This window comes from Micromys minutus (assembly GCF_963924665.1).
Source record: "Micromys minutus genome assembly, chromosome: X".
In the NCBI taxonomy this organism is placed as follows: Eukaryota; Metazoa; Chordata; class Mammalia; order Rodentia; family Muridae; genus Micromys; species Micromys minutus.
The window spans coordinates 27253160-27272425 of NC_137970.1; the positions used below are offsets into that span (position 1 = coordinate 27253160).

The window sequence follows — 19266 nt, forward strand, 5'->3', positions numbered from 1 at the left end:
CACAGACTAAGATTTGCTTCCCTTCGTGGATGCTTTGGTATATGTATGGGACTTAACTATAACTAATTAAGACTAGGGTCTGAAGTTGTCACCCATCCCCCTACATGAGCTCTGAACTTTGTCAATTCTTTGTGCTTTATCACATCGCTGTTTGTGTTCCGTGAAGAGCCTCAGGCAAAGCAATGGTTTAATAACCAGCATCAGCAGCAGACCTGCAGCCCTCTCTCATCTCATTAAACCACACTTCCTTCTGCATTTCTTGTCCTTAAACACACCACATTTTATTTTTATTTTTTTAATTCATTTACTGTGTGGGGGGTGGCATTCCTGTGCCACAGTGCACATGTGGAGGTCAAAGGACAACTTACAGGAAGGAATCAGTTCTTTCTTTCCACCCACCTTATGGCTTCTGGGAATTAAACTCAGGTCATCAGGCTTGATGGCAAGCACTTTTACCTGCTGAGCCATCTCACCAGCCCAGAGGGATTGCCTTTCATACTGACCTACCCTGGGCTGTTGTTCACTGACTTCAATTAACTAATAATGCTATTCTGAGGACAAAAACCACATTATCTAAGTTCCGATATAAAATGTACTTTTGTAATTGACGTATAACAGCATGCAATAAAGTACATAAATCTGAAAAGAGAGCTCTGGGTGACCCTGGTATCTGGACGATGTGTGCTTTGAGAATTATATTTTGGGACTGGGAGTTGGCTTACTGAACAAAGTGCTCGCAATGCAACTGTAAGGACCGAGCTAAGTTTGTCTCCCCTGAACTCACAGAAAGCTGGTTGTGGTGGCACCCATCCATAATCCCAGTGTTCCTGTGAGGGCATGGGAGGTGGGAACTATGAAGCAGTTCTAGGAACAGCTAGCCTGAAGTACTCTCACGGGGATGAAAACATACATATAAACACACACACACAAACAACAACAATTTTTAATTACATTTTTAAAGTCAGGTCTTATGTCATAGGACTATAAACCCAGCTACTCCAGAGACTGAGATTATAATTTCAAGGCATGCCTGGGTTGTGGAGTGAATTGAAACTATAAAACGTTATGTTTTGGAGTGTAATATTTTAACAGTGGGACCGTAGGACAGGGAGGCACGCTCAGTAGAAGGCTAGAAGTCAACATATGGGCAGTGTCATAAGACCTGGTTCTGACTCTCCCAACCTCCCAGATGCCTTTTCCCTTTTAGGCCGCCATTTCCTCAACCAAAAACTAGAGATGTCGGATTAAAATAAATGGCTTCTTTACTCTCTGATACTTAACAGAAAGAGAAGAAATGCCATCTTTTACTCCTGTCCCTCCCATGCACTGCTTCTTGTTCAGACCACAGTTCAGCCAGCCTCCTGTCCAGCCCATCACCAGCAATGACCCCCTCATCTTTCTTTGCTTTCTATATCCCAAACGGTTGAAAAAGATTTCAAAAGACACACAAAAGATTTAAACGTCAGTGTCCATCAATAAAGTTACATTGTCTATCTGTACAGCATGGTGGCTCATCCTTTTCTAAAAAAGATTTATTGTAGTTATTATTGTTTAATTATCTATATATCTGTGTGTAGGCATGTGTACATGAATACACATGTACGTGAGTACTGGTACCTGGAGGGACCAGAGGTGTCAGATCTCCTACAGCTAGAGTTACAGACAATTATGATCTGCCTAACATGGGTGCTGGCAGTCAAACCAAGGTCCTCTGGAAGAGCAGAATGTGCTCTGAACCCCTAAGCCATCTCTCCAGCTGTAATGGCTGGTCTTTTATTGGAAAAATGTATCAGCCACTGTTTTAGATAATTTGGGTGATAGACTTAGGGAGAGGAAGATTTCTCCCTGCTAACAAGACCTGAGACCAAAGCAGTCTACACTTGAGAAAAACCAACAGTTGGAGAGGAAGGGGGCTGTGTAGCAAGGGGAAAAATGCAAAGTCAAAGGCAACAACAAAGAGTAACTTCTCGAGAATTTAGCAAGCAACCTAGGAATGTGAGCAGACAACCAAAAAACGAGAGACTGAAGCACATAATTACATTTTGAACTCATTCACCTTCCTTTCAAACAACCTAGCAGAATTACCAGCCATAAACTGTTTATATCCTTGAACCTAATAACCCAACTCCTAGAAACCCGTTCTGAGGAAACATTCAAAGGAACACAAAGCCTGTGTGGAGATCTCTTAGTTTCTTATAAAATGCTGGGACCAATCTGAAACAATTATCAGTAGAAAATGAATCAGCATATTAGGGTGCCTTAACTCAACCACTATCTGCCGGGGGCCAGGTACACTGGTATATACCTGGAAAACTAAGGCAAGAAGACTCCTTGAGCCCAAGTGTCCAAAGCCAACCTAAGTAACAAGACCTGAGGGGAACGGGAAAGAAGGAGGATGGAGACAGGGACAATGACAAGCAATTTGATAATCTTATTTTTGGCAGGTGGAGGTGCACATGCTGCTGAGAAAGGGGGGATCAGATTTCTATAGGGACAAGCTCTTTGACAGGTTATCCACTCCCAAGATGTAAGCCCTAAATACAAGTAAACACTAAATAGGCTCAGGAGGTTACACACACACACACACACACACACACACACACACACACACAAAACAATAATATTCAAAGAAGAGGTCATAAATTTGAAGAGGAGTTGCATGGGTACATAGGAGGAGTTGGACTGGGGAGAGAGGTAAAATGATATAAATCTCAAAAGATTAAAAAATTAAAAATTACACACACACACACACACACACACACACATACACTAAATCCCCCAAAATAGGCACAAAATCCAAATACATGAAAATAAAATAAAAATATTAAGCATAATAAAGTTCAGAGAAGTCCACAGACAATCAAAATAAAAATATAGTGTTTTAATGACTTTTAAGGCAGCTTTGACAATCAATCACACACACACACACACACACACATACACATACACACACACTATGGTTAGCCCTTTTATTTAAAGGCCCCTGCTCCACTCTGAGACAGGCAGGCCTCGAACTTACTATGCAGTAGAGTATGTCCTTGAATATTTTGCCATGTCAGGGTGGAGGAGGGGAGTGAAAGGGAGGGTTCAAGACAGGGTTTCTCTGTGTAACAGCCATGATGGTCCTGGAACTCACTATGTAGACCAGACTGGTCTCAACTCACAGAAATCTGCATGACTCTGCCTCCCAAGTGCTGGGATAAAAGGCATATGCCACTATATCCTCTTATCCTCTAGCCTCTTTCTCCTGAATGCTGGGATTACAGGTATGCACACCAGGAGGCCCTGCTCATTCAATGCAGGGGATGGAACCCAGGGCTTTATGCAGGATAGGCGAGCATTCTACCAGCTGAGCTACATTCTCAGCTCTTAAAAGCCCACCCCGGAGAAACAAAAAAAGAAAAAAAAGAAAAGAAAAGAAAAAAGAAACAAAACAATCTCAGAGGACACAGGACACAAACAAGCTCCTGCAAGTACATCTCTTACAAACCAAATAAATGATGACTCCCCGTACCTTTGTCCAAATCAATTTATGCTTAAACCCTCTGAGTCAGGAAGAGTGAATTCGGTTTTCAAAACTCTTATTGGATTAACAAGTGACGTAAGAAAAACAGGAATTATCCCTCAAATAAAAGAGTATTCAGGCTTTGTTCTGCTATAGGGCACTCTTTTATTAAAGAGCTCTTTACTTTCCTTCATCTCCCTCATCCAACGCACTGCAAATACAGGCCTACAAATCAAATTGAAATTAAAGAAAAGAAAAGAAAGCAAGCATCAATACACTGTTAAAATGGCTAATCGTTTTGTTTGGTTGGTTTTTAGTATTTTCAAGACAGGGTCTCTCTGTGTAGTTCTGTCTGTCCTGGTTGACCTCAAACTTACACAAATTTTCCTACTGCACAAGTGTTGGGATCAAAGATATGTGCCACTCAAAATAATCAATCATTTTTACAGGTAGCATAGACAAATGTATTTTGCTCATACCAGCCTTGCAAAAATGTACTGACTAGAAAAGAAGCATCTGAAACAAATGTGTCAGCTTGTTAAAAAAAAAAAAAAAAAGATCCTAAAAGTCAGTATGCCAACTAGGGAGCCAAATCCCTTATAACATTTTTTGTTTGTTTATGTTTTTTGTTTTGGTTTGGTTTGGTTTGGTTTCGTTTTGTTAAGAAATGACATTCTACAGGAAAACGGAGAGAGTGTTGTTATCCCTTACAACATTTACCACAGAAACCATGGGAAGCTAGTCTCACTAGAAAAAGAGGCAAAACTTCACACTTGCTAAGACCCACAGGTTCATATGGCACCTGCCTTTTGTAAAGAAATGCACTTTAAAATAAATGCAATCAGGAACTGGGGATGTGGCTAAGTGGGGAGAGCAAGCCCTGGGTGTGATCTCCAGCACTGCATAAACTGGGAGTGGCTCAAAAGCGGGGGAAGGCAGGAGGATCAAGGTCATCCTTGGCTACATTCTGAAGCCAGCCTAGGCGATGTGAGTCCTTATCTCAAAAAAAATTTTAATACTTACATAAAATTAAAACAATCAAGTTTAATAAATCATTGACTAAAAAGAGCCCATAAGCCCAAAAGCAGACATTTGAAATTCTGGTACAACCACACAATTGACTATTACATAGCCGTTATAAGAAATTAAATATTAATACATGCCATAACATGGATAAAACTTGAAAACAGTGTACTAAGTGATGGAAACCATAAGAAACTTTATTTCATGTGGTTCCATTTGCACTAAAATTCCAGAATTGGTAATTTTTTTTTAAAAAAAGATTCAATGATTGCCAAAATCTGAGGGGGTTCAAGGTGGTAACAGCTAAAGAGTGCAGAATGTCCATTGAGGGTCATGAAAATGGTCTGAAATTGTCACTACTGATAGTAGGACAAGTTTTGTGATGGCTCGACAGCTCTGTTCATACAATGAAAACCAATAAACCATACACTAACAGATGACTTAGATGCTATTTGTCTCAGGTCTCTGTAAAAAAAATATCTTTTGTGCTGTGTTAAAGCTTCATAAAATTCAGGGCCATGGAGCTGTCTTAGAAGGTAAAGATTCCTGGGGCCAACCAAGACTGAAGACCTGAGTTTGAGCACCAGGAAGGAGAGAACCAACTCCTTCAAGTTATCCTTTGATTTACAGAAAGAGAAAGAAAGAGAAGAAGGAGAAGGAGAAGGAGAAGGAGAAGGAGAAGGAGAAGGAGAAGGAGAAGGAGAAGAAGAAGAAGAAGAAGAAGAAGAAGAAGAAGAAGAAGAAGAAGAAGAAGAAGAAGAAGAAGAAGAAGAAAGAGAGAGAGAGAGAGAGAGAGAGAGAGAGAGAGAGAGAGAGATCAGCCACACTCAAGACAAATGTAAAACAAATTTAAGATTTATAATAATCATCTTTTGATTTACTATAAAAGAATAAATCTTAGGTCACTCTTACTATCATCAAGTCTTAAAACATATTTATTGAGCACGATGATGTTTTTATAAAAGTTTAATACTATTATTACCCAATCCTTTACAGAACATAATTTTCAAGCATCTTTTTCATGTTTTTTGATTGGTTGGTTAGTTTATAGTTTGGTTTGGTTCGGGTTTGTTGTGACCTAGGCAATTATGTGAATAAAGTTTCAAAGTTTCAAAGACTGAAAACAACTGAAAGGCAAAGATGCAGTAACAGACTCTTGGTCCTTCACTGTTGATGCTGCCTATTCAACTGCCTGTCGGTCTACCTGTTCACCCATCTAGACCTGTATCAGCTCCTCACCCACTTCCTGCTTTGTTTTCTGCTCTGCACCCAGTTTGACCATTTTACCTCTCAGCCGAATTCTGCCACTTTGCTCCCAAATCTGACTCCAGCTGACTCCCAGTCACTCAGTCCTTTGTGATGTTATCTTGTCTATACAGACTTTCTCCGCCCACTCTGAAACCTCTTCAACTTTGCTATGGCCTCTTCAACTTGTATTCCTTCTATAAACCATATATAAGTAGGGAGGTATACTATAGGCTATAGAATCTGAGAATTAATACCAATCACTCAGATTGGCATAAAGGGGCATGGAGAATTAGCTTAGCAGTTAAGGGCACTTGTTGCCCTTGCAAAGGACCCAATGGATTTTAAAACCCACATAAGGTAATCTACAACTACCTGTACCTCCAGCTCCAAGCAAACTGACACCTTCTTCTAGTTTCCAGGGGCTTTTTGCACTAACACATACATATACCCATATACAGACACAGACACAGAATTAAAAATATAATAAATCTTAAAAGGACAAGACTGGAATAAAGAACTTGCATTCACTTCAACCAAGCATAGGTAGATTTTATGAAGGATTTCTGGCATTGAAACTGCTAAACTTTGCTATTCAATAAACGCTAACATTGTGGAACAGTACAAATGTGTTCATTTAGGCTTCTGGCATAACACACGATACACTGACTCAAACAGGAAGAAAGCAGTGAAAGAAGGAGCCACTGCTAACACTGGTCCATGAACTCAAAAAGCCTTGAATTTGTGTTAGTATTCCTGAAAGAACTTTCGCAGGTACAGGACCCAGTATGGCCCCTGTTGTCATCTGATCTCTAGGACACTGTTGGAAATGAACTTGAATGGGGAGAGATCAAAATGCCTTAAGTGATAGGCAGCAAGAAGAGGTGGCTGGGTGAGAGCTGCAGTTGCTGGAAGGAATAGGGTTGAGCATCCTCCATGAGGGATGGTCTTGGCACAGCCATACAAATCACACCAATGTTCTATAAAAATCAAGACTCTGGAAAACTTACTGAGGATGGAGTTTTCAGTTGTGAAAACAGTTTGTCTTAATCCCAGTCTCATTGTTCCTCCCAAATCGCCAGGGTTGTGTTCAGGCATGTCAATTACCTGTAACAAAATAAGTCTGGTTTTACCATCTTGCATGGATGTAACTTCTCGAATCTCCAGCTTTCGTTTTAGAGAAACACATGTTGGGAAAAGATGTCCATGAGTACTGTGTCTGATCAGTTCTGCCAGTGTTCCAGAAGAGAAGCAGCCATCAGACATATCTTCAGACTGGATAACCCCCTTGTGGCTGAGTCTCATCTTTCACTCTAATCACTTACAAAACAATTTATCAGTGAGCCAAGAATGTAGCTTGGCTGGTAGAATTCTTGTCTAGCATACATGAAGCCCTGGGTTTGATCCCTAGAATTTCATAAACAGGGAATGGTGGTATACACCTGGAATCCCAATACTAAGAAGGCAGAGGCAGGAGGATCTCTGTGAGTTCTGATCTACAAAGTGAGTTCCAGGACATCTAGGGCTACAAAGTAACATATTAAGAATGGAAGAAAGAGAGAAGGGAGGGAAGAAAGAAAGGAGGGAAGGAAGAAGGGAGGTAAAAAAGAAAAGAAAAAGAAAGGGCTGATATAGTTCCCCTGGTGAAGTATTGGCCCAGCAAGTACAAAGCCCTGGCTTTGAATTCCATCCAGTACCTCATAAACCAGATATAGTAGTTAAACACCTACAATCTAACTCCTGCACCCAGGAGAAAAAGGCAGGAGGATCAGACGCCCAAGGCTATCCCTGGCTACATATGGAATTCGAAGCTATCCTGGGAAACATGAATCCCTGTCTCAAAAAATAAACAGCAAAATAAAAATCAGGAAACAAAATGAAACAGAAGAGACCTTGGGAGATAACTGAGCTGGTTCAAATGCCTTCTGTACAAGCATGAGGACTTGAGTTCAGATCCTTCCTTGTACCCAATAAAAGTCAGATGTGGTAGCACACATATACATATGTGTGACCCCAAAGATCTCACAGCAAACTAGTTTATGTGAACCAATTAGCTCCAAGGTCAGTGAGTAATCCAGTCTCAAAAAAATAGTGATTGAAAAAGACACTAGATATCAGTCTATGACATGCTGTATACACATGTGCACACGCCTATACAAACACATACATATACCAAATCTGTCTGTCTGTCTATCTATCTATCTATCTATCTATCTATCTATCTATCTATCTATCTATCTATCTACCTATCTATCTATCTATCTATCTATATCTCTCTCCCCTCTATTCTTGTACATCCTGTGAATCAAAAACCTAGCATCGCTTCTGATGTCTCCTCCTTTTCATATGCAATCTGTCAAGTCCCATTGATTGACCCCCCCAGACCACCTTGTCCTACATGAAAACCCTTGCAAACTCAGAGATCTCTGCTCAGCTGCTGGTGTCACAGAGCCTCCGTCTATGGCCCTGCAGAAGACCTTTCCTTCTCACTGGCCTTCTCTCAGCTGTCTGCTGAGAGAAGGCAGAAGCTGAATGAGTGAATGAATCAATAAATGAACCAAGGGACCCCAAGAAAACAGTTTCCGATCTGTCTTCTAAGTCACCCCACTAAAACTCAGAAAGAAGATGCTTATGAGTCAAATCTGCTCTCACTGACCTGGTCATTCCTTTTCCTCACTTCTGTTCACAATCATTCAGTGTTTGATTTCACGTGAGTTTTTTTGAGGGGGGTTGACTTTTGGGCCTTTGGGGGTTTGTTTGTCTGTTTTGTTTTATTTTGAGACAGGGTCTCACTATATAGTTCTGGCTGTCCCGAACTCACTCTGTAAAATGGGCTCGCTTGAGCTCACCATGCTGTGCCTGCCTCTGCCTTCTGAATGCTGGTTTAAAGGCCTGTTGGACCACACCCAGCCATGTTGGGTTTTGTCTGTTTGTTTAAGTTGTTAGGTCAGAGTATAGTTGAATAAGTCTAATAGAATTGCTCAGATTTCTCATACAAGATCTCTTATGTCCCTTCCCTACACACACACACACACACACACACACACACACACACAAATATCATATATAGCTCTAAAGGAAATCTTTGACAACTGGAATTTCTGAAAGGAAGAAATTTCTAAGAAAATAACTGATCTTATCAGTGTCCCCAGAAAATGGTTGGAGCCATCTGAACCCTAGGACTCAAGCAAGCTCCAAGAGTCACTGAGGGGAAGTACTGGGGTAAACTGGATTTGGATCATAGCTCTAATTGGAAGGAGTTGCCCTTGATTCTGAATTGCCCTTAACTCTTAGCATATCTCCCTCGCTTCTTTGGCTGGTTAATGAGGACTAGATTAAGTGTTACTCAAGGGAAGTGAGAAAAGGCAGCTTCCCATTTAGGAAGGCAAACTGTTTCTAAATTGCCCAGTCCTTTCTAGGAAAAGGCAGGTAAGTTCACAAGAGCTTCCACAGAATCCAAAAAAGTTCTATGTATATTGAGATCCTCAGTTTCCATTTAGGTTCCATTCAAATTCCAGCTACAGTGATAAACTCCCCTGGTTTCTTGTCAGAGGTGCACTATGATTCTTCAGGCAATCCGCCCTAATTTATCATATAGGGTCCAATTACCTAAAGTCTTTGAAGATAAATTGCTTCCATTATCAGTGACTATGGTAATCAAAGAATATATTGTTCTGAACTATTGAGAATAGAGTAAAATTAACCAATTAAGAACAAGATAGGATAGTGCTAGAGAGACAGCTCAGCAATTAAGAGCATGGATCCAGGTTCTGTTCCCAGCACCCACATGGTAGCTCACAAACATCCTTGCCTCCAGTTCCAGGGCATCTGATGCCTTCTTCTGACTTTTGCAGGTATTCGCCATACATGTGCATGCATACATACATACATACATGCAAGCAAGCAAAATAATCAGACACATAAAATATAAATAAATATTTTTTAAAAAGGGTCAGGTGAGGTGGCACACATTGTTTTTTAAAAAGGAGAAAAGAGAATTTTTAAGGGGGAACAAGGAGCCTACATAATAAGGCTAGCTCTAAATTTAAAAAAAAAATTAAGAAAGAGGTAAAAAGTTTAAAGAGAGACACACACAGAGAGAGAGACAGATGATAGGTAGAACTTAACTAACTTGCCTCTGTGCTCATTATTAGGTATGAAATTTGTTAGTACCTCTAGACACCCCAAAAAATCATTTCCAAAACTGAAGTGTAAGAGGGAGGATGGAGAGAAGGCAAAGACACTGGCTACCCAAGGCTCTTAAGTATTCCTCCCACGCCAAAGGAAATGTGAAAATTCTTAAAAGAACAATGTGATAACGATGATTTAGAAACCTGATGCTAGACACCATGAGCAGGAGGGAGCAGAGATGAGGGTGTCAAGGAAAGAGCTGGAGACTGCTCACTTATTGGCCTTCTGGAACTGTTGACTCTGTCCACTGTAAAAGTTTAATGAAACCACAAATGTAAGGCACAAATAGTGAAATGTTGCACTAAGGCCTTACAAGGAAACTAGTTCTCATTGTCTATGCTATGTTCAGAAACAGTAATAGCCCTCTCCTAAAATGATAGCACATAAAGAAATCCTACAGTTTAAGCAATGGTGAACCTCTAGTGAGGGGCTGGTGAGATGTCTCAGTGAGTAATCAGACTAGTCTAATGACCTAATGATCGGATGACCTGAATTCAAGTCCCAGAACCCACATGGTAGAAGGAGAGCCCCAATTCCTACAAGTTGTCCTTTGACATACACTGGTGCAATGTGGCGCATTCATACAAACATACAACTTTTTAAATGTGCTAGCTATAAGAACTGCAATAATGTAACCTACCCACAAGAGATAGTTGATCTCTCTAGCACTGTCCCATCTTATTCTTAATTGGTTAATTTTACTCTGCTCTTAATGGTTCAGAACAATATAGTCCTTACTCACCATAGTCACTGATAATTGAAGCAATGTGCATTCAAACATTTTAGGTAGTTGGATCCCATATAATAATATATCATTTCTGTCACTGGTACAATAGTGGAGGCTGCAAGGAGTAACTGGGGAGGAAGGGGTCAGGCCCTCTCTGGGCCTGGTTCACAAGGCCTCATCCAGAGACACACATAATGATGTCAGCTGGGAGCAAGCATGCAGGAGCCACTCTAGAAGCAGAAGGCTGGGGAAGTGTGGACAGAGAACACAGTGACTTAGTCCTCAGACAACATGACAAGCTCTAAAGATGGTAGCTGGGGCCTAAGATGTAGTTCAGTTGATAAAGCTCTTGCCTGGTGTGCAGGATGCACTGGGTTTGAGCCTCAGCACCACATAAAACAGAGCATGGCCATACTACACAGTAAGTTCAAGACCCGCCAGAGCTACAAGAGACCCTATCTCAAAAAAGATACAATGGTGAGGGTAAGAGGGGTGGGGAAGATGGCTAATGATAGTTTCTAGTTATATAAGCAGCCTAATTAAGGTAACAAACAGAACCAAAAGCCTATGAAGGAGAGGAACATGGTTTGAAAGTGTGCTAATTTTATTACTGACAAGAGGTTAGTAAACCTCAAGTGCCTTTATATTTTCCCCACCACTTCCAAAATACAATTTTTTTGCATCTGAAAGGAAAAGGCTTCTTCCTTTGCAAAAAGCATTGCTATAGAACACTGTTGACTGTGATCAGAACCCCCCATTCTGTCCATTCTTGGAACAGAGCCATCCATACAGACTACAAAAAAATAAAAAATAAAAAGATCAATAAATTATAAAGCTTTTGGAAATATAAAAGTACTGCACAAGGATAAATATGGCACTAATTAACCTTTATTAAGGTATTCTGCACTCTCGATAAAAGTGTAATGAGTTCAAGTCCTTCAGTGTCCCAGGGTTCCTGAAACCAAGGAAGTCTGAGTCTCTTATCAATGATGAAATTCCTTAATGGCAGTGTTTATGGGTCCTACCTAATTGCATCCTGGGAACTGGTTTCATGTCTGAATATTTCACTTGGAGAAAACAGGAACACCTACCCCCAGAAGACCCTTCCCATCCCCCTTCTCTTCTTCTTCATTTAAAAAGATACATTTATTTATAGGGTGGTTTTGTGTGTGGGTGCTTGTGTACCATGCATGTGTGTAGAGGTCAGAGAACAACTTTCAGGAGTTGGTTCTCTCCTTCCACCATGAAACTACCAGGGACAGAATTCAAATGATCAGGCTTGGCAGCAAGCACCTTGATCTTGCTGAGCCATTTCATCACCCTGTTGTTGTTGTTGTTGTTGTTGTTGTCCTTTATCTAGGACTAGTACTTAAACCTAGAGTGTCACATACAGTAGGCAAACACTCTATCCCTGAGCTATATCCCCAGCCCTATTTCTAGTGATTTTCCAAGACTTTCTTGTGTGTTCTTCATGTTTTCTTTACAAAGATTCCCCAATCTATTCTTGTCCTACTGTCCCACTGGGCTTTTTTGAGGAGGGGTCTTTATTTTTGTAGCCTTACTATGATTTGGATTCTTTATCAATCATGTTGAAGGTGTGTGTGTAAATAGGAACCAGCTTGACATCATTAGTGTATTACCTGACGCTGTGTTGCTACTTGCTCTAGCAGCCTCTGTCACTACAAATCCAAGTGGAATCCTCCAGAGTAGCCCTCCGGTCTCACATCATGCATGACCCTAGCTAGCTAGACTCTCCTATGTAAGCTAGTCCACATCCAGGCTCCTCCAGCCCTCATTTCCCCACCAAAGTGCCATACACAGACCACTTCTTCATAAATTTCTCCCTACTTCACCACAAAACCCCGTGATTTGGGATCATCCTCCAATTTTCCTTATTGCTCTATAATCAATACATTCTCCTCACCAAATAAATCACCTATATATTGTTAATTCATTTCTCATACCTCTCCAAAGATGTCCACATTATAGCTCTTGGAACCTTAGAACCTGTTACCCAAGAGTTTACAAATGTGATTATGTTAAAGTTCCTGGGGATGAGGGGGTGGAGCCTTCTTCCTGTATCATAACATAAGCCAGAGAGAGGAGAGACAGGCTGAACTCCTCATTTCTAAGGAATTTACCCTGCCACAGATGTTTATTCTGGGTTCTGAGGGTGAACCCATATAATCATGTGGGACCCTGACAGGGGAAGAAAGGACAGAACCAGAGGTGGAAAAGGAGACATTGCAGACAGAATGGAAAATGTTAAGCTTCTAGCTTTCAGGATGGAGTATGTATCCATGAACAAGCAGCCTCTAGAAGTTGAAAAACTAAGCCGTCTCTTCCTGAAACTTCAGAAGGAACAGTCTGTTGACCCACTTTAAACTTCTGACCTACAAGGCCAAAAGGGACTGAGTTTGTGATGTTTCCAGGTACTGCATAAGAACTTATTAAAGCAGCAACAGGAATCCAATACTGTTCTGTTTCTATGTCTATAGACCAAAGGGAACACTATCTATTTCATAGTGTTGTTACAATGATTTCAGGAGACTGTAGAAGTTGAGTGCCTATAATTTAAAAAGAAAGCAAAACAAAAGCCCTCAGTAAGCACTGGCCAAATGCAGAGGCCTCTGGGAACTCCAAAGCAAAGACTAGCTCAGGCAGTAGATGCACACCCCAGGCAAAATAGAAGAGAAAGAATTAGAAAGCAATGCTGGATGTAAAAAAGAAAAGAAACTCTGATGGGCCAGGGAGGGCAGGCACCAAGTAACAGTCAAGTAAGGGAGGTAAGTACGCTGTCAGTTTTAGGGACAACTAAAACTATCCTTTTAAATAACTTCCTTAGAAAGGATGAGTTCCGGGGCTTTTAAACCTCAAAGTCAAAGATAGCATACTATAGCATTTCACACCCATTTTGTTTTGTGGAGACTTGGTCATAAACGATACTAATATAATTAGTAATATTAAAAAACATTTTAAAGACAAGGTCTCATGTAGCCCAGGTTGGCCTTCTTATATAGCAGAGAAAGAGTTTAAACTTTGGATTCTTCTTCCTCCACTTCCCAAGGGTTGCAAGTATGCAACACCATGTCTAGTTTATGGGGTGCTGAGGATAGAACCCAGGGCTTTATATATGTTAAGCAAGCACTCTACCAACTGAAGTACATAGCAAGCAAAAAGGAACTCTTTTCTTCCTGCATTGCATGCCATTGATTTTAAGCAGAAAACATGGCCACAGAAGTCATGGATGCCCGGAGCATTTGGTCTTCCTGAGGGAGCGAAAAAACAAAGTCTGTCCAAAGATCAAGCCTCTCCGTTTTTCCATTAGCAATCTTGTATCTGTCATTCTTTCCCATCCTGTCATTTCAAAACACACTCTTTTGAACACGCCCTGCATTTATGGCATGTTTCCATACCCTGTTAAGTTAATGTTTCATGGGACTATTAGTGGATTTCGAGTTTCTAACTGCCGGGTTACCCTCGTGCTTTTGAGTGCAAAGATAAAGAGAACAATACGCCCTGAGAGATAACCACTAGAGGAGACAAACATTCAAAGGAATGAGGAGAATCACAATGTGTTTTTCAGGTTCTGTTGGCACCTGTTCCAAGCCTGAGTTCTGACAGGCAGCACTGGGCCATTTTAAATAGAGATTGTCCGTTGAAATGAGCGATATGGGGCCTAAATGACTGCTGGCCTGTACTACTTCAACACTGGTCCTTAGACTGCGTGTTATGCAGTTTTTACATGGCTCCACAGACTAATGCCAACTCTCCTCAGTTTTAGTTCCAAATGATCATTTAAGAAAACAAACGTTTCAAGGTGCTATTTCAACAACTGAGGAGGTATGCTATAGTCAGATAAATTACAATAAGTCAAAATCTATGGAACATTAAATGCTTGATTGGCCAGAATCTTGTAAGAAACACCACAGCATTTCATATTTGTTCTCCAATATAAATAAGGTTCTAAAATTTTAGAAGTAAAAAATATCTGGGCAAAGTACAGCCCAATATTCCAACCCTGAATTTGTACGTAAATGCTGTAGGTCAGAGAAAATTCTAAGTTTCCAAGTGTTTAAAAGCCATTAACGAACTTCTGAAGTCAATCTGAAACCCCTACCTGTGAGTTATAATTAGCATTAAAGTAATGTCCCCTAGAAATGTCCTACTTATTTCAAGGACAGAACTCTTTCCTGAAAAAAAAAAATCATCTCTAATTTCAAATCCTGGCTATTCCAAAAGTTCTGAAATAGTTCTAATTGTTTAAGTACATGTCCAGTGTTTTCATGAGTTTTAGAATGATTTAACAAAATATATTTTGTTACAAACAGGAGAAATACAGCTGGGCATAGTGGCACAAACTGCTCATTCCAACACGGGAGGTAGAAAGAGGCAGATCTTTATGACTTCAAGACTAGCTTGGTCTATAGCAATTGGGAGGGAAGGATAAAGAAGGGAGGAAGAAAGAGAGAAGGAGGAAGGAATGCAAGTATAATAAGAAATAAAAAGAAAAGCCAGGAAAAATAATCAAAACAGAAAAAATGGTGTTACTCAGAAATCACTTTGCCAAATAAAATCAGAAATTTTTATCTATCCTCCCAGTTCTTAACCCTGCTTCTGAAGCAACTGCTGCCACCTTTCACTCAGTGTAGTCAAATGCTGAAGAGCCGAGCATGCAAAGTGTCAGTATTACTTCCAGGGCTGCTCTCTAGATTCAATATATATCATTTCTTTTTATTTTATGTACGTTGGGATTTTGCCTGCATGTGTGTCTGTGTGAGGGTGTCAGAAGCCCTGGAAAAGGAGTTACAGCCAGGTGTGAGCCGCCATGTAGGTGCTGGGTCCTTTGGAAGATGAACTCTTAACTGCTGAGCCATCTCTCCAGCACCCACCCCCATTTTGCTTTTTTAAAAGCCATGTATAACTATCCCTCTGTGACAGACTTTTTTCTGAGTAGGAAAATGTTTTCAAGACTAAATCCGCAATTCCACTGCTTTTAGAAATATGGGCTGTGTGTAAGGTCAACATTCTATACTGGATGGAAAATACTCTAAAGGAAAAAAAAAAAAAAAAAAAAAAAAAAAACCCAGGTTTTGCCCTTGGGACTCTGAACCATTAAGCAACTATTGAAGTAGCTCTCTATTGGAGCTTGACCTTAATTGAGAGTCTTAAGCTTGGTCTCAGAAACCATTAATCATTACCCTTAAATAGTAAACAAAGGGAAATTTCATAATCAGGGTGGTGTGTCTGCAAAGACTATAAAAGAGCTCCTCTTCGGTGCTTCATCCGCTATCACCTGTTCCAGTCTGACTCACGGCAGTTGTGCTGAGTGGTAAGCAGGTCAGTGTGATCTTAACATGCCTCTCTAGCTTACGGGGTGCTGCGGGTGGAACGTGGGACTTCCAACAGGCTAGGCAAGCACTCTACTAAGAGCCCCTAACCTGACTGCTTTTTAAGCCACTAATGCTGTTCCAACCCGTCTCTTCTCCTCTCCCTTTTCCTTATTTTCCCCCTTGTCTTTCCCAAGGAAGAGTGCGGGCGGGTGGGGGTGGGGGGTCAGTAAAACTCTGTTGGCAACACTTTGGTTGGTATAAAAAGATCCACTTCAGCTATTGTGGTAAATCTTAGTTTCTTCCCAAATTCAGGACAGCAAAATGAGCGCTAAGAAGTCTCCCGAAGAAATGAAGAGCATTTTCCAAAAATATGCAGCCAAAGAAGGCGATCCAAACCAGCTATCCAAGGAGGAGCTGAAGCTGCTGATTCAGTCAGAGTTCCCAAATCTCCTGAAGGTGAGTGTACACCTGAGCAGCGGGAGGCCGCTGCCTCTCTCCGGCGGTGGGAGAGATGCGGAGATGAGGGCTCAGGGCTGCCTCTGGAACCCCTGTGGGGACAAGGCCACAGAGAACCCAGGGCCTAGCAGAGACAAAACAGGCACTCTATTACTGAGCTACAGCCACAAACCACGAAACTATCGTGTTTTGTACAGAAAGAGAGAGACAGAGAGAGAGAGAGAGATATGAAAAATATAACATTATAATAGTTTCTTAATTTTTTTATCTAATTAATTTTTTATTTATTCACTTTACATCCCACTCACTGTTCCCCTCTTGGCCACCCCCTCCCATATTTGTCCCCCTCCCCCTCCCCTTCTCCTCTGGGCAGTTGGAGCCCTCCCTGGGTATTCCCCCCACCCTGTAACTTCAAGTCTCTGCAAGACTAGGTTCTTCCTCTCCCGCTGAGGTCAGACAAGGCAGCCCAGCTAGAACAGATCCCATGTACAGACAACAGCTTTTGGGTCTAGCAAGCTGCACATCTGCTTACACATGTGATTGGAAGCTTTTCTAATTTTCTTATAATTCAAAATAACATTATGTGTGTGCTGCTGGGACCTAAACTCAAGACCTCAGATATGTATGTGGACATTTGTTGCATAGTAGAGTATATATAGTTAACACTACTGAGGTGTCCACATAAAAATGGTTAGATGAGGGTTGGAAAAGTTTGGTTCCCAGCAGGCACATGACCACTGACACTATCTGTAACACTATCTGTAGCACATGACGTGCTTTTCAAAAGACCTGGATTCAGATCCTAGCACTCCTATCAGATAACTCACAACCACCTGTGGCTCCAGAGGCTGTGATGCCATTTAATGACTTCTGAGCACAACTGTACTCACATATGCATGCCCACACACAAGCACACACATATTCACGTAAGAAGGTATTTGTACATACTTTGCCAAGTACTGTGGGGCACACATCTACTCTCAGAACTCTAAAGTCAGTGGCAGGAGGATCTCTGTTGAGTTCAAGACTACTCTGATCATAGTGGATTTCAGGCCAGCAAGGGCTACATAATGAGACTCTGTCTAAAAGATAAATAAAATAAAAGGGAAAGACAAAACCCAGTAATGGGACATAAAAACAGGGTTCCAGGTGAACCTGGTTTCACCACACCCACCATCATATTGTAGGTGGCATGTAACTGAAACCGAGGCTGCCGTATCCTCCCTAAATTTTCTTCCTTCCCTTGTCCCATTCTTCTTGTCTAAAAGCAGGCTTCAAGTACTCTAGACAACCTCTTTAAAGAGCTGGATAAGAATGGCGATGGGGAAGTTAGTTACGAAGAATTCGAAGCTTTCTTCAAAAAGCTATCATCACAATGAAGAAGCCAGGAAGAAGGAGCTCTGGCACCACCTACTGATTGAATCCTATATAGTCCCAAAGATCTAGATGTGAGCTCCAGATCCTCTTAATAAAGCAAATTCTGAGACATGTCTCTCTTGTCAAGTACTGACTCTTGATTACTTAGACTTCAGAGGAACCTTAGCCTGATGCGCCTACTTGATTTTTCTGAAATTTTCTTTGTTTTACATTTATTTATTTGATGTGTTTATTGCACACATGTATGTAAGAGCAAGTACATGCACCTCAGTACATGTATGGCAATCAGAGGACAACATGGAAAGAAGGCTCTCGCTCTCGTATCATGTGGGAGTGGGGGCCAAACTCTGGTTTTCAGACTTGGTGCAAAGTACCTTTTCCTTCCTGAGCCACCTTTTTGGCTGCTTCACTTACTTTCGAGATTAAAAAGGCAAGTCATCGAACCCTAACTAAACTCAGTAAGCCATACAGAACAAAATATGCCATGAAAGTAGAAGGGGGCTTATTGGAAAGAGGATACATTTCATCGAGAGAAGAAAAAGGGAATGAAACAGGGAAATGGGGTGAACATGCATAAAGCCATCCAAGAATTTTTTATTTTAACGGTAAAATATTTTAAATGTATATTGACAGGTATGGTGGCTCATGCTTTTATTCTCAGCATTTGATAGGTAGAGGCTAGGAGGATTGAGTTCAAGGTCATATCCAGTTCAAAGTCATCCTGAGCTACATGAGACTGGGTCTCACCAAAAAAAAAGGGGGGGGGAGTGGGGGGTTGTTGCTGGGTTGTGGTTTTTTATTCAGTTTTATTTTGTGTCTCTCCCTGCCTGTGATATATGTGCACCTTTGTACCATGCCTGTGGAGGCCATAATGGGCATCAGATCCCTTGAAACTGGAATTACACGCAGAAACAAAGGGCTATAAGGGTAGGTGAAATTGAATCTGGGATCTCTGTAAGAGCAGCAAGTAGCTCTGAGCCATCTCTACAGCCCTTACAAAAAGACTTAAAATGGGATACATTCATTCATATGTATTATATATGAAGGCATGATGGTAGAAAAGAAATATGTCGGGAGTGGTAAGGTTCTGGGGAGAGCTGGAAGGTGGGTATGTGGGAGTGTGTGTGAACACAATCTTGGTGGAGGAAGAAGTGGGCGGGAGATCAAGGAGCCACTGGCTTCTGCGACACTTTGAAGAGTCTTGATCTACTGTACACAGTGTATGATCTGACATTGCTCTTGGCATAGGCATACACAAAGGACCCAAGGCCAGGGCAGTGACTCTGTCCTGTCTTCACAGAAATCTCCATGGGGGACTGAACCCTCCCCTATAGGCTCAGACAGGTGAGTCAGTTTCTACCAAACAATACAGGCTGCACCCGGATTTGCCTTGACTATATAAATATACC

General features: G+C 41.2%; 2 protein-coding genes across 3 annotated transcripts in view; one reads left to right on the plus strand and one right to left on the minus strand.

Moving 5' to 3' along the window:
* Nucleotides 1-19266, minus strand: part of CTPS2 (CTP synthase 2) — a 114404-nt gene that overhangs the window by 44669 nt on the left and 50469 nt on the right. For both annotated transcript variants that reach the window (XM_080910970.1, XM_080910971.1), the window contains exon 14: nt 6784-6880. In XM_080910970.1, the coding sequence (XP_080767096.1) occupies nt 6784-6880 (97 nt within the window). The remainder of the gene's footprint in view (nt 1-6783; nt 6881-19266) is intronic.
* S100G (S100 calcium binding protein G) lies at nt 16346-17859 on the plus strand (the record flags this gene model as incomplete). Its single annotated transcript, XM_080910849.1, has 2 exons — nt 16346-16480; nt 17752-17859. 2 exons carry the CDS (start codon nt 16346-16348, stop codon nt 17857-17859), a joined length of 243 nt encoding a protein of 80 aa, XP_080766975.1.